The sequence below is a fragment of the Mus pahari genome, chromosome 2, assembly GCF_900095145.1.
Source record: "Mus pahari chromosome 2, PAHARI_EIJ_v1.1, whole genome shotgun sequence".
Classification (NCBI taxonomy): Eukaryota; Metazoa; Chordata; class Mammalia; order Rodentia; family Muridae; genus Mus; species Mus pahari.
In genome coordinates, this window is record NC_034591.1 from 57953853 (window position 1) to 57970490 (window position 16638).

Sequence of the window (16638 nt, forward strand, 5' to 3'; positions counted from 1 at the left end):
GGATTTCTGAGTTCGAGGCCAGCCTGGTCTACAAAGTGAGTTCCAGGATAGCAAGGGCTATACAGAGAAACCCTGTCTCGGGGGGTGGGGGTGGGGGGGGAAAGAAAAAAAAAAAAGAAAAAGTATAAAGAACTTGGATCATAGATGGTGTTCCCATCTGCTTTTACCTTTTTAGGACTCTAGGTGCCTCCATTCTCTTTCCTTTTATAATTAAACTGTTGTATTTTTACTTTATTTTTATTTACTTTATTTAGATTTGTTATTACTTTGTGTCTAAGAGTGTTTTGTACCACATGCATGCCTGATGCCCAAGGAGGTGAGCTTCCATGTGGGTACTGGGAACCAAACCTGAGCCCTTTGCAAGAACAAATGTTCTTAACCACTGAGCAAACTCTCCCAGTTCCTGAGTAGCTCAGGCTAGCCTTGAAATTAATTATGAAAATCCTGTCTTCAGCAAATCCTACTGGCTTGAGCAACCACAACTATCCATTGATGATGACTGTGGTATTAATTTTGGGTTATTAGTAGTAATGTCTTTATATTCTCTTCTACTTACTGTTCTCCTTTTTTCTTTTCAATCCATCCTACTGGGTTAGTGTTCATGTTTTTGAATATATAAACCACTTCCCACAATCCTCTCCTAGAAAGTCATTTGGTTCTAGTTATGCCACTCAGGTTCTCCATATAGGGTATAATTTATTCTTCTTTCAAAACATGCTGAACATATTGCCTATTAGTCTTTAGTGTTTGTAAATAAGCTTTACTTTTCCTGAAAATGTACTTCATATATCCTGATTCTTGACAGAAATAATCTCCTATGAATTGTTTTGAGTACTGGAAAGTTTTGAGTCATGAAAACATGTTCTTTGTTCTTCAATATTTGCTGGATGATAATGTTGCATGACAAGGAACTGAGCACAAGGAGTGGTGGCTCCTAATATAGGCCTAAGGAGTATGACAGTGATCAAAACTGTCTCCATTGAATTTATCAACTCAGTATGCACAAGTAACTACATTGCTATTTTCAAAGGGTTTTCATAAACCTCTTATTTGATCCATACAACAATCAGGAAACTTGAGAAAAGAAAGAGAAATGAGTTTTTCAGAATCAGGAGGTTGATAAGAGATAAATGGCGATTTTTTCTTTTTTGGATTTGGCTAAATGTCCAGTATATTTTTTATATAATAACCAATTTTTTTTCTCCATTTACAAGTGTGTGAATTTTTTATTTATTTTTTTTTTGTTTTTTCAAGACAGGGTGTCTGTGTATCCTTGACTGTTCTGGAACTTATTCTGTAGACCAGTTTGGCTTTTTTTTTTTTTTTTTTCGTTTTTGAGACAGGGTTTCTTTGTGTAGTCCTGGCTGTCCTGGAACTCACTCTGTAGACCAGGCTGGCCTCGAACTCAGAAATCCACCTGCCTCTGTCTCCCAAGTACTGGGATTAAAGGTGTGCACCACCACCTTCCGGCTCCAGTTTGGCTTTGAACTCAAAGATCCACCTGCTTTTGCTTCCTAAGTGCCAGGATTAAAGACATGCATTACCACCACCTGACATCTAGTATATGTTTTGAGAAACAGCATTTTATTGTTTAAATTGTTTTGAAAATATTATTGAGAATTTTTCATATAGTTGCCTTAAGTTTATTAAAACCATGTATAGTATAATTTTTAGCTAATTCATTTTTTGACACAGGGTCCCTTATGTAGTCTTGAATGTCTTGGAACTCACTATGTAGACCAGACTGCCTTTGAACTCACTGGGATCCTCCTGGCTCTGCCTTCATAGTGGTGGGATTAAAGATGTGTGCCACCATATCCCACTCATGTATGATATTTTATAATAGGATTCTTTTATATTTTATCCAATGAATATTATTACTGATATTAATATCAGTAACTCATTTTGTTTACAATTTTGGTGTATAGTATCACAGTACAATACTAAACATTTCTGTACATATAGTTATAATTGGATCCATTACTGTTCCTAGTTTGTTTTAGTGGTGTGTGTGTGCGTGTGTGTTCACATATATTAATATACTCTGAGTTCGTGGATATTCAGGGCTACACAGAGAAACCTCTCTAAAACCCCAAAACCCTTAGTCAGCATAACAGCTATTGTGCTATCTAAGGCATAGTAAAAATATGAAGGCTGTGTGCATCTTTCATCCAGGAACATAAACGGTCAAAGGCCAGGAAGAATCCGGGATTTTTTAATATTTATTACTGCAACAAACAACAAAAGCAAAATTACGAAACAAATGTCTCATAGTAATGCATTTCCCATCCCACCTATTTCCTGATAGTTTCACCCAGCCAGTGCTTGTATTAAAGTTGTGTAGCCAGGCTGGCTTTGAACTTCATGAGCACCATGCACATCATACCACTAGCTTAGTAATGTATTTCTAAGTCACATACATTAAGGAACATTTTATGTCTTTTTGCCATCTTTCTCCCACTTGTCAAGGATGTGTGAAAAATTTAAATTTGTGTTGTGTGAGCACTGTTTCTGAACCATTTGCTAAATGAGTGTTTTGTTGATTCTTTTTTTCCCCCCAAAGACAGTTGTTCTTTGTAGCCCTGGCTCTTCTGGAACTCTAGAGCCAGGCTGACCTTGAATTCAGAGATGTATCTCTCTCTGCCTCCCAAATGATGGAATTAAATGTATATGCTACCACACCCTGCAAGAGAGTGTAATTTTTAGAGCCTGTGTTAGCCCTGGCTGATGTTCACCTTCCTGTTTCAGTCTTTCAAATACTAATTTTACAGGCTTGGACTACTAGGCACATTGGAAGGAACATGGGTCTTGATCTTTTAAAATTTATTATTTCAACATATAATACATACATATATACATACATACATGCATACATACATACATGGGTGTTTTCCCACATGTGTGTCTGGTGCCCTTCAAGGCTAGAGGATGGCATTTGGAATCCCCTAGAATTAGAGTTACAGACTGTTGTAAGCCACCATGTAGGTCCTAGGAATTGACCTTTGGTCCTGGAAAAGCTACTAGTTCTTTTAACCCCTGAACCACCTTTCTAGCCCGAGATCATGGTTTTTAATGGTTATATGTTCCATTAAACTCAGGTAAAGATGCTCTTAAAATATTTCTATTTTCTTTTTTGTTTTGTTTTGTTATTTCGAGACAGGGTTTCTCTGTGTAGCCCTGGCTGTCCTGGAACTCACTCTATAGACCAGGCTGGCTTTGAGCTCAGAAATCCGCCCGCCTCTGCCTCCCAAGTGCTGGGATTAAAGGCGTATGCCACCACCGCCCGGCCATATTTCTATTTTCTAAGTCAGAAAAAAATTATTAAAGCTTATATCCATGTACCTTTGTACAGGTTATATTGCTCAAATTCTTAGAGTTGCTTATTCAAGCCAAATGTGTTTAATAGTAATGACTTGGGAAACATGGACAGTACAAAACATGGTTTGTAGAGAGAAAAACAAAAATAGACCATTTTTCTCAGGAAGCTACTTAGGAAGAGTCCATTTGGAATGATAACATCATCTTTCAGAAATTAAAAAATTAAAAGCACTTAATAGAATCTACTTTGTTAATCAGGGAAAAATACATAGATGTTGAGGAATTATTAGGATCAGAGATAATTGGTCAAGACTTGGAGAAATAGATTTGAAATGGAGAAATTAATGTGGAGCTGAATTGTTGCCACTTTTAACTTGAATGCCTGTTAGTTACAATACCTAAAATAAACATGAAGAAAATGTAATGAGGTAAATTATATAATTACTTTTTAAAGAAACTCTTCATTTATGTGGTGTCTGGATGGAGCTTAAGAGGAGCAAAGGCTCTGGAGAATTGTTTTGGTCCTTGTTATATTTCTGTTGTGGTTTCTTCTTTAGTGGCTTTTAATTACTTCGGGGACTAGGGTCATGGAACTTGTTGACTAAGGTAGGTTTCCCCTTGCATTGACTTTTACAAGGGCAGGAAGTTGTAAGGAGTTTCTTTTTTGGACTTTTTTAAAAAATACTATGCCTGATACCATGTCAAAGCAGATACTTTGTCATGGTGGATACAAAAGAGAAAACAACTGACTGGTTTCTATAAAAACTGTCTTGTGATACCTGTTGTCCTTCTTAGTTCCTGGAGAAATGAGGTTGACTCTGAAGATACTGGGGTGTAGATACACCTCGTTATGGCTGGTTTTAGTTGCCTTGGGTTTTTGCTGTTGTTGGGGTTTTGTTTTTGACTGTGGACCAAACTCTGGGCCTTGCATTTGCTAAGTAAGTGCTCTACCACTGAGCTGAGTCCCCTGTTCCAGAAGGCTTGCTTTCAAGAATGAACTCTGGTCTGGTAAAGATGGCTTCATAGATAAAACACTTGGTGTGTAAGCTTGGCAACCAGAGTTCCATCCTTAGGACTCATGTAAAATAAATGTAGAGGTAGGGAGCACACAGACTCTACAAGCTTGTTTTTTCACTTTCACAGGCATCCTGTGACACCCATTTCTCCCCCAGGACCCCCTCCATACACACACAAGCAATAATAATGAATGAAAAAATATATTAGAGCAAATTCTGACCTAAGAAGCATATTTTGAAAGATGAGTAGTTGAGACCAGGTATCTTAATACTAAAATGTGCATAAAAGCCAGATAAGGAGAGATCATAGAAGAGAAAATCAAGTTAATTATCAAAGTATTCATTGAAAACCAGAAATAGATTTGTTATGAGATTGTAGTGTAGTTTTAGATTACACAGATTTATCTTAGTCATACCATACTGTAAAACATTCTTATTTTGTTTTGTGTGTGTGTGTGTGTGTGTGTGTGTGTGTGTGTGTGTGTGTGTGTTTATATATTTTAGGGTGTGTATCCTTGCGTATGTGTGCCAGGTATATGCAGGTGACTGTGTAGGTGTCACGATCCTGAGCTATAGTTACAGGTCATTGTTAGCTGCCTGACATGGGGGCTGGGAAGTTAAGTGGAGTACTCTGGAAGAGGAGGAGCAAGTGTTGAGCCATTTTTCTAGCCCCTTAGCTTAATTTTTTGAGGCAGTGTTTGTTTTGTAGTCTAAGAAACACCCTGGAGATGATTCTGCCTCAGGTTGCTAAGTGCTAGGATTATAGGTACCCTGTGTAGATCTGGTTCGAATGCACAAAGCCCCTCTTCTGCCTTCTAACCCTGGGGCAGAGGCTATACCACCACCCCAAACCTTGACCACTTTTACAATTTCTGTAATTCTTTGTTCATACCTAACTGATTGTAAATTTTTGAAAATACAAGGTATGATTAGTTAAATTTTGCCTGCTTTATATCGGTCCTTTTAAATCTTTTAAAAATTTTAAAAATCTTTTATCTAGTGAATGTCCTATCTTTAATTTGGAGTACTATACAAAATGATTGTTCATATATTTTGTTTCATACGTGTTGTGTAGGTTATTGGCAAAAAAGCAAGGTTGGCTGAGTCATTTTAGTTTCTTTTTTTTCTTTTTTTTATTTTTCGAGATAGGGTTTCTCTGTGTAGCTCTGGCTGTCCTGGAACTCACTTTGTAGACCAGGCTGGCCTCGAACTCAGAAATCCACCTGCCTCTGCCTCCCGAGTGATGGGATTAAAGGCGTGCGCCACCATGCCCGGCTCGTCATTTTAGTTTCTAGATATACAAGTAAGGCTCAGATTGCTGTAGAAGATGCTCTAATACTGTTCCCTGTAGAAATTCTTTGTTTTGTTAGCTGGTTTTTGTTTTTCTTTGGAGGTAGGAGGGAGACACTGACTGATTACTGGCCCCTAACTGATTACTGGCCCCTAAATTGCAATCTTCATGATTCAGTGTTTCAAATGCTATGATTATAGGAATGTTCCACTAAATGTGTTTGTAATACTACCAGAATTCTGCTTCCTCCCCCCCTGCCTCTTTCCTCCCTCTTTTCCTCACCTGATTTGTCTTGTTTGTCTGCCATGAGATCCTCTAACCTGAGACTTTTTAAGATTCATTTTTTCTTTTGTGAGTTTTTTATTTTTTGTTTTTTGTTTTTCCCTTGAGACAGGGTTTCTCTGTAGGCCTGGCTGTCCTGGAACTCACTTTGTAGATCAGGCTGGCCTCGAACTGCCTCTGCCTCTGCTTCCCAAGTGCTGGGATTAAAGGCGTGCGCCACCACCATCTGGCATCTTTTGTGGGTATTTTATCTGCATATATATCTGTGTACCACATGCTTGCCTGGTGCTGGATTGAGGGTGCAATAGCAAAAAGAGGGTGTCTCACCCCCTGTAACTATAGTTGCAGATCATTGTTAGCTGCCATGTAGGTGCTGAGAATGGAACCAAGTCCTGTGAAAGAGCAACCAGTGAGCACCTTCCCCCACTGAGCCATCTCTCCAGCCCCAGCCTGAGACTTGAGATGTTACGGTTACAGATATTTGCTGCCATACTTGCGTTGTTTACCACTCATTAGATTCATTTTAAGTGCATTCTCATGAGAAACATTTTTCTGGGCTGATGAGATGGCTCAGTGATAGCTTGAATTCAGATCCCCAGGATTGGTAGGAGAGAATCAATTCCCACATGTTGGTCTCTGTCCTCCACATTTACACCATGGCAAGTGTCTATGCATGTGAAAACAGAAAATAAAATATAATAAAACAAGAAAGGCCACCTCATTCCAAAAAGAATCATAGTTGTCATACCCCCTCCTCCCCCTTTTTGGTATGTGTTTTTCCTCTGAGATTTCCTCATGAGCCCAGGCTGATCTTGAACTTGCTTTGTATCTGGCCTTGAATTTCCAATCCTCCTACTTCTATCTACACAGCACTGATAGTATAGGTCTGTACCTCCATATTGAGTTTACAGAGAGCTAGGGATTGAAACCAGGACTTTCTGTATGCCAGATAAGCACTCAGCAACCAATCTACCTCCTCAGCCCTAATTGTCTGAAATTTTATATTTTGACAGTTCATTAAATGAAGAAGTGTACTCACTGTATGACTTAGTATATATTCTGTGATAGTGATGAATTTTAAAATCTGTTTCTAATATATTGTCTTTATTTTCTTTCCTAGAGAATGGATCTTGGAGAATGCTTGAAAGTCCATGACCTGGCTTTAAGAGCAGATTATGAAATTGCGTCCAAAGAACAAGACTTTTTCTTTGAACTTGATGTATGTGGTTTTGCTTTCATATTACATTGTCTCTTGTAGTAAAATATTTTGAATCTAAACTAGTGTCTCTTACTAAGAAATACTTAGGAACGTATCTTTGTGATTGTCTGAAGGTTACTACATAGATAATACTCACCACACTACCCCAGTTTGTAGTACTGAGATGAAACCCAAGGCCGTATACAGAAGAGACAAGTACTTTATCACTGATCTAGCCCTAACTCAAAATTTTCAGTATGAGTATGAGATTGAATATGAAAATGTATAAAAGTCTTAACTGATAATAATAAGCACTTATCTCCAGACTAACCTGCAGACTCTGAACCATGTTGGCCATATCTCTGTCTGTCTGTCTGTCTCTGTCTCTGTCTCTGTCTGTCTGTCTCTGTCTCTCTCTCTCTCTCTCACACACACACACACACACACACACACACACACACACACACACACACACACCCTCACCCTCAATCTCTCCCTCTGTAGCTGGTCTTGAACTTGGAGATCCACCTACTTTTGCCTCCCAGGTGCTAGGGTTAAAGGAGTTTGCCACCAACCACTGCCTGGTAAACCCTCCCCCCCCCCTTTTTTTTTTTAAATGGTTTTTCAAGACAGAAGTTTTAAACTCTGATTGTCCTGGAGTTAGCTCTGTAGACTAGGTTGGCTTTACATTCAGAGATCCACTTTCCTCTGCCTCCCAAGATCTGGGATTAAGAGGCATGCTTCACCCCACCCTTACCCCTACCCACCTCCCAGTTTGGCATGCTTTTAATGTAAAATAATAAAAGAAATAGAAAATGCTGTTTAGGTATGCAAGAGTTACAGAGTGATTTAATATTCTTTTTATAGAAGACTTTATTGCTGTGTGGTTGTGGGACACACATTTAATCCTAGCAATTGGGAGACAGAGGCAGGCAAATCTTCCATTCAAGGGCAGCCTGGTCTACAATGCAATGAGGTTCAGATAACCCAGGCTACACAAAGAAGCCCTTTCTCAAAATGAAAACCAAGACTAAACCAAATAAAAAGGGGGTGGGGGAGAAGAAGACAAAAGATTTTTTTGTATAAAGATAGAGAAGCGTGGGGCTGAAGAGATGACTTAATGGTTAAGGGCACTCATATTTTCACTCAGAATCATAATTTCAGTTCTAGGAGATCTGATGCCCTCTTCTGATGTGTATAGATACTGTGCATACACATATATATGTGCAGGCAAAGAGAAATTAAATTATATAATATGGTTTACAGAACATATCTCTTTACACTTTTTACATTTTTTTTTGAAATACATGTACATAAGACGTAGTGGTCAATAAAAATCTTCTGCTCTTTATCAGTGAAATTAAGTAATTTTATTTAGTTGAAGCTAGCAATAAATAGGTCCTGCTGTCTCTTTGAACATCTAAAAACTTTTGTTAATGGAAATGAAAACCATCTATAGATGTAAATAAAGAAAATAATAAAAAATAAAAAAAAAAAGAAAAAAGAAAACCATCTATAGAAATACATTTAATACCGTCTAGGCATAAGTTACAAGGATTTTCCCCTTTCGTGCTGCACACTGTTGTCAAAGCACTGCTGACAAACAGAGAATGAGTGTAAGGGTTTTAATTTTGCATTTTTATGTGTGAAGGTGAATGTGCTGATTGTATTTAACATCATGTATAATGCATGTGTTTTCCAGCTTTGCTAAACATGAGTGTTATCAGCTTTCTGGTGATATATATAAATTTTTTATAAATTATGAGAGTCAACCCATTTTCTTGTGTATAGTGTAAATACATTTTCCTATCTTATTTTTCTTTTGATGACTTTGCCTTTAGATAGTATTTTTATTTATACTGCTTAATCAGTGCTTATAAACTTATTTTATCAATTTGAAAAATCTCTTCAAGTTTGATGTAAAATAGTTCCCATCTATGTTTTCCTCTTCTATGTTTTTATTTTCAGTTTTTAGATTTTTTTTTTTGTATGTATTTCTGTTTGAATATTTTACACTTAAGTGTGCATCTTTGAGTATATGTTCATCAGGTGCATATCTGATACCCGGGGAGCATCAGATACTCTGGTAGTTACAGATGGTTGTGAGCTGCATGTGGATGCTGTGAACCAAACACAGGTGTTTTACCAGAAAAGCAAGTGCTGAGCTATATTTCTAGCCCTGTGAGGGGCTTATTTTAAATCCTTTATACATCTTGGATTTATTCTGTTATTTTTAAAAAAAAACAAAAACAGCCAAAATAGCTACTTAGAACCAATAATATTTCTTGATGAGTTAATTTTTTTTTTTACTACTTTGGGATGCTATCTTTGACTTTATATAAGGAAATGAAAGTAGATTTGTTTTGTGATTTAACTTTGTGGAATTTCTTGTCTTTTAAGTTCAGTGTGTGTACAGTACATTTCTATTTTTAGCTGATGTATATAATAGTTTGCTATTACTGTGATAAAACCACCAGGATCAAAATAACTTACTTGGATGTAAAGTTACAGAGGAATAATAGTCTACATTTACTTCATGTCAGGGAGGCCTGGCAGCAAACAAGTGAGAGAACAAACTGGCAATGGCTTTTGAAACCTTAAAGCCTGACCTAGTGGCATGCTTCTTTCATTAAGGGCATACCTCTTAAACCTAAAGAAGGCTATCAGCTGTGGACCAAGTCTTCAAGTGCTTGAGTATATGGTGGATATCTCATTCAAACCGCTATAGTTGTTTTTAAATTTCCTTTTTTTCCTTCTGATTTTTGGAGAAATTCTCTGTGTAGCTTTGGCTGTCCTGGATTAGCTATGTAGACTAGGTTGGCCCTGAACTCAGATATCTTGTCTGCCTTTGCCTGTCAAGAACTGAGATTAAAGGTGTGTGCCATCATGCCTAGTGATTTAACATTTACTTTATAAAATCAGATATACCTCATTTGTTTGCATTTTTTCCTGATCCACGCATTAAATTAAATTTGTTAATGGCATATTTCCTCTTTATTGTAATTTGAAAACCACAGGATACAAACAGTTACCTAAATAATCCAGAAAGAAATCTTATTGCCATTATAGTGGTCTTCCATGTTGTGTGTGTCTGTGTCCCTGTCTGTCTGTGGTCAAAGATTAGCTTGCAGGAATTGTTTCTCTGCTGTGTATCCTGGAAATGAAAATTAAGTCTTTAGGCTTAGTAGCAATCAAGTCTTCTTGGCTTGGTTGAGACATTTTCTTAGTTGTACTGCTTTGGTTGACTTGACACATACTGTTATTCAAGCTGCGCTTCAGTTTGCCATTCTTTCTCAGCCTCCCAAGGGCTGAGATGACAGGAGGGTACTTCTAAATTATCACTGTGGTTGGCTTTTTTTTTTTTCCCCTACGATACCATAGGAATGAAACTTTTTATTACTGTTTTGAGGGTTTTGCGGGTTTTTTTTTTGTTTGTTTGTTTGTTTGTTTACTTTTCCTGAACTTTCAATTTTTAGAATTGCTTTAAACCCAGAGGCTCATGCATGCTGCCACTAACCATGTCCTCAGCCCTGTGATTTTTCTTGTTTTAGGAGAAGGCTGCGGGAGTGTTGGAAATTTATCTCAGGGCTTCCTGTGTGATAGGAAAGCATTCCTTTACTTAGGGCTTCTTCCACTACTCAGAATACATTGTTTTGTGAAGATTGTTCAGGATAACATTGATTTGTGGTAGTAATTGTTTTATATTAAATTTTCTAGGCCATGGATCATCTGCAGTCATTCATTGCAGATTGTGATAGAAGAACAGAAGTATCTAAGAAAAGATTAGCAGAAACTCAAGAAGAGATAAGTGCTGAAGTGGCTGCAAAGGTAAGAATTTCATTAGTTCAAAGTATCAGGAATTTTTGTTTTATTCGGTTTTATTGTTATTGTCTGAGATAGGGGACTCTCTTTGTATCCCTGTCTGTTATGGTGCTCATTTTTAGACCTTACTGGATTCAGACTCAAAGAGACCTGCCACTGTCTCCCAAGTGTTAAGATTATAAAGTATACTTTTACCTTGTTTTATTTGCTTACTTCTTTTTGTTTTGGTGTTTTTAAGACAGGATTTCACTGTGTGTAACCCTGGCTAGCTTAGAACATATTCTATAGACCAGGCTGGTCTTGAACTCAAAGAAATCTACCTGCCTTTGCCTCTGAGTGCTAAGATCAATAAAGCCTCTATGCCAGGCTCAGTCCAACTTTTTGATTATTGATATGTTATTTATAGAATTTTTACCTACTCAAATTTTGACAACTAATATAACAAAGTAATATTGATAATTATATATTACTCAGAATTTGTCAGTCATACATGTATTTATTCATTCGCATACATGTATAGTTCTATCATTTTAAAAAATAATTTTAAGCCTTTTGTTTTCCCCCTTTTGGTTTTTGGAGGCAGGATCTCTAGCCTTGACTGTCCTGGAACACAGTGTATAAACCAGGCTAGCTTTGAATTCACAGAGATCCACCTGTCTGCCTCCCAAGTGCAGGGATTAAAGGCATATGACACCAATGCCCAGCAAGAATTATTTTTATGCACATGACTGTTTTACTTTCATGTATGTATGTGCAGCATATGCATGCTTTGAGCCATGTACATACTATGATCTTTGAGGAAAGAAATGTCTTAGATTGGGGATACTTTAAGCAACAGTGAGGTAACCCAATCACAAAAGAACACACATGATATGAGCTCTTTGATAAGCGGATATTAGCCTAGAAACTTAGAATACCCAAGATACAATTTGCAAAACACATGAAACTCAAGAAGAAGGAAGACCAAAGTGTGGATACTTTGCTCCTTTTTAGAATGGGGAACAAAATACCCATGGAAGGAGTTACAGAGACAAAGTTCAGAGCTGAGACTGAAAGGAAGGGCCATCCAGAGACTGCCCTACCCTGGGGATCCATCCCATATACAACCACCAAACCCAGACACTATTGCATGTGCCAGAAAGATTTTGCTGACAGGACCCTGATATAGCTCTCTCTTCTGAGGCTATGGCAGTGCCTGGCAAATAGAAGTGGATGCTCACAGTCATCTATTGGATGGAACACAGGGCCCCTAATAAAGGAGCTAGAGAAAGTACCCAAGGAGCTAAAGGGGTCTGCAACCCTATAGGAGGAACAACAATATGAGCTAACCAGTACCCCCCAGAGTTGTGTCTCTAGATGAATATGTAGCAGAAGATGGTCTAGTTGGCCATCAATGGGAGGAGAGGCCCTTGGTCTTGTGAAGATCATATGCCCCAGTATAGGGGAATGCCAGGGTCAGGAAGCGGGAGTGAGTGGGTTGGGGAGCAGGGTGGGGGGAGGGTATAGGGAGCTTTGGGGATAACATTTCTGCTTGTGGACGTTGTACATCGTGGTGCGGAGCCTAGTGCGCACCACGATGTACAACGTCCACAAGCAGAGGTTTTTTTTTTTTTTTTTTTTTTTTTTTTTTTTTTTTGAGACAGGGTTTCTCTGTGTAGCCCTGGCTGTCCTGGAACTCACTCTGTAGACCANGCTGGCCTCGAACTCAGAAATCCGCCTGCCCCTGCCTCCCAAGTGCTGGGATTAAAGGCATGCGCCACCACAGCCCAACTGGTAAAGAGAATATATATATTTTACTCAAAATTATTAAAAATTTTATTAAAGGAAATTTAATCATTTTAGAAATACTTAAGCAGTTGTTGTTACACAGGTTTTGTTTCAAAGTGTTTTTTTTTTTTTTTTTTGGACAATAGGAAGCACTGCTGTATTGAAATTTATAACTCATACATGTAATTAAACTAGTTAACCACATAAAAGAAACACACCTCTATACACTGTGCTACTTTTTTTCACAGTGATTTTACTTACTGTAGCAGTTAAATATGCTGTTTTATGGGACACGTCAATAATCTTATATCACATAAACAAACTTTTAATTGCTATACCTGCTTGTGGTAGTTTAAAAGAAACCACCCCCTTAATCCCATGATACACATAGATTGTATTCAGTTGTATAAAATGTGATTTACAACTACTGGTAACTCAGTTCTATGGGATCTGACACCTGGCCTTCGTGGGCACTCACATATATTTGGTGTATGTACTCAAACCCACACAAAAAAATCCCCTTAAAATTTACATTGAGATAAAGGGAATTTTTTCCTTTATTCATATCTTACAGCAATGTAGTCATGTAAACCTTTATGAAACCAAAGATTAAGCTGTTGTTATTTTTTGCTTTGTCAATTCCTTCCTGACTTCAATCTATTAGAATATTATTTTCATGACAATTATAGTAGATTGTATCCAGCTATTTTTATCTGTATTATCGTAGCCAAAGCTACATAGAGATTTAGAAAATATATTATTAACTGCTTTAAACAAAACAAAACAAAAAACCCCCCAAAAACCCAGGATTGTATTAGTAAAGGAAAAGAGGATAGTGGATTGGCAAATTTACCAATGTGTAATAAGAATACCATTTAAATGAAATGTATGAGTACAAATCATCTGAATCCTGGTGTAGATAACCTTTCATCTGCTGTCTTGGCATCACAGGGAGATGGAAAGTAAAGGATAAAGCCTTGACCTCCAACAGCGCTGCCTCTCAAAGGATTTACTATAAAACATTTTATTTAAATATAGCATATTTTCTTATATTGTTTTAAGGACATTTATGTGAACATTGTTTTTCTTGTTTTTTTGTAGGAAGTTTATCGGAATTCTATGCCAGCTTCCAGCTTTCAACAGCAGAAACTTCGTGTCTGTGAAGTCTGTTCTGCGTATTTAGGTCTTCACGATAATGACAGACGACTTGCTGATCATTTTGGGGGTAAATTGCACCTGGGATTTATTGAAATAAGAGAGAAGCTGGAAGAATTAAAGGTACATTGTTTAAATTAAGGCCCTCACTTTATCTTGGTAACTTGATTCTTTTGGTCTGTATCAGGTTGTTTGTTTGTTTGTTTCATTGATAAGGCTTTGGCTTTATTTTGCAGCTTTGGCTAATCTTGAACTTCTGGTAGTCCTCTTGTCTCAGCCTCCCTTTACTCTAATTAGGCTTTGAATTGTATCGTTTATTTTGATTTGGCACTTTTGAGACTCCGTTGACAATGTAGTATAATACCATTTTTATTAATTACATTATTAAATGTCATTGAGGAATGATGTGGGTGAGACTGGAGCTCAGTGGTATACTTGCCTTTCCTGCTTGTAAAAAAATAAATCATGGTGAAACATGAGGTTTTGCATGTTTTCTACAATTCTAGAAGACCAATTCTAGAAGTCTAATAATTGTAGTACCTCACAAAATTTTAAATTATATTAATGCTAATTGTACTATATGGGAAAACAGATATGGTTTAAGGTAAAGATAATTAAGGGATATGCTTAGTGAATTTATAACCGATTTTATAATTATTACCTTAAAGAGAGTTGTAGCTGAGAAGCAGGAGAAGAGAAACCAGGAACGTCTGAAACGAAGAGAAGAGAGGGAGAGAGAAGAACGGGAGAAACTGAGGAGGTATGTACTGAGTCAAATAGTGCTTGTGTTTGAAGCTCAAGTCTCCAGCCTGAATGAGATAGGACTTAGAGAGGCCATTAAATTGAATCTGGACACAGAAATTTTGAAACTTTTGCCCTGAAAAATTTTACTATGCAAGACTATTTCAATAGAAATAATACAGATTCAATAGCTTGTATTTATGTAAAATGCTTCAGACCAGAAATGTTTAGAAATTTGAAGTTTTGAATTTGGAACTGTGAATACACACGCCTTACCTGTTTAGCATCTCTTCATTTAAAGTCTGATCTGACTTTAAGAAAGCCTAGGTTTTTGAGTATGCTTGTTTTTTATGCTAGAGATCTTCAGCCTTTAATAGATCCTAGATCCTAGTCAACTAAACTGATCTCATTTCTTTCAAAATTTGTGGAAAATCAAATAAAGGTTGTTTCATGTCTTCAGTTTGTATGAGTTACAGTAAAACCTTTTACTACCCATTGATTAATTCATATTAGGCTAGCTTTGTACCTTTATAACACAGAATTTTGGCCTTTTCTACTTTTTGGTTATAGTCTTAGGCCTTTAACCCAGTTTTTGTTATGTGCGAGGCAAGGACTCCAGTACACAAGACTATATATATCCTTCGTTTATTTTATACTTTTTGAGAAAATATTTGGGAGTTTTTGTTTTTATATTAAACTATTATTATTTTCTCAATTGTAGGAGCCATAATTTTGGTGTTTTTTGAGACAGGGTTTCTCTGTGTAGTCCTAGCTGACTGGGAACTCACCATGTAGACCAGTTTAGCCTTGAATTTATAGACATCATCCTGCCTCTGCCTGAGTTCTGGGATTAAAGGTGTGCAACACCATTAACTTGATACAACTTTATCGTACACACGTCTGCTTATATTAACATTGTTAAATTTAGTATTCATCATATTTAGTATGTTTAAACATCCTTCTAAGTCATTTTTACCCATTGGCAACTAAAATTACATGACACAAATATCACAACATTGTTTTATAGCACCTTTTCAGAACTTTATAGTAGACAGTCATACCACAAAGAAATTTACCTCTTCTGAATTTTAGTGTTTCGTGATTAATTTACATCTTTCATACTTAAATACCTTCTCTCAGAGTTATATGTCTCAAAAATAATTAAAACCCTTTATTGGTCATGCAAACTTAAAAGCTCTTAGCATATTACTCTCTGTCTAGATGAACTTTATTTTGCATTTCATCATTTGTGTGTGTATGTGCGCGTGTGCATGCATGTGCACTCCTGTGTCTGTCCATTTCACTGGCCCCAGTGTTGCTGGAATTTAGCTGGCAATCTTTTTTACTTTAAGGGCAAGACTGTATAATGCTATGTTCTTGTCACCCATTTTGAGAAATCCTTTGTTTCTTTCTCTCTGTTTCTCACTGTCTTGTTCCTTCCCCTATCTCTGTGTTTTCCACTTAGCAATGTTACTTCAGAGCTTATCTCTTTGTTAGTATATACTGCGGTTTTCCTCATCATTCCAGTTTTTTGTTGTTAATTTGTTTGTGTGGCATGTTTGTACCCTTTTGTGTATATGTGTATGTATAAGTCAGAGGATTGTTCTCTGCAACTGATTTTTGCAATTATAAATTTATTGTTTATCACTATTTTTATTGAGACAAGGTCTCTCTATACCCCTGGCCGTTCTAGAGCTATATAGAATAGACTGGCCTTGAACTCATGGAGATATGCCTGCATTTGCCTCTAGATTCCTAGGGTTAAAAGTTGCATACCACATCTATATTACTTGCTTGTTAAACCCAAACCAACTGCCTAAATGCAGAGATTTCAAGTAGTAGTCACTATACTATGTCTTAGGCTGGTCTTTCTAGGGACATTGTTCCGAAATCTCATATTTATAATACTTGTATAGAGTAGATAGCATTTTAAATAATGTTGGAATTCTCAGTTTAAGATTTGACTGAGATAGTTAAGTGACCTCATTGTTTGTTGGACTGCAATATTTGTAGATGGTGAGAAAGTTGACCTTCTTTTTTTTTTTTTT

The 16638-nt window shown here is 36.9% G+C and overlaps 1 protein-coding gene across 1 annotated transcript in view; it reads left to right on the forward strand.

The window, feature by feature from the left end:
• LOC110316771 (putative RNA-binding protein Luc7-like 2) overlaps positions 1-16638 on the forward strand; it is a 59898-nt gene that overhangs the window by 28164 nt on the left and 15096 nt on the right. The window contains exons 3-6 of the mRNA XM_029535267.1: positions 7028-7126; positions 10823-10933; positions 13796-13972; positions 14518-14609. Of these exons, the coding sequence (XP_029391127.1) occupies positions 7028-7126; positions 10823-10933; positions 13796-13972; positions 14518-14609 (479 nt within the window). The remainder of the gene's footprint in view (positions 1-7027; positions 7127-10822; positions 10934-13795; positions 13973-14517; positions 14610-16638) is intronic.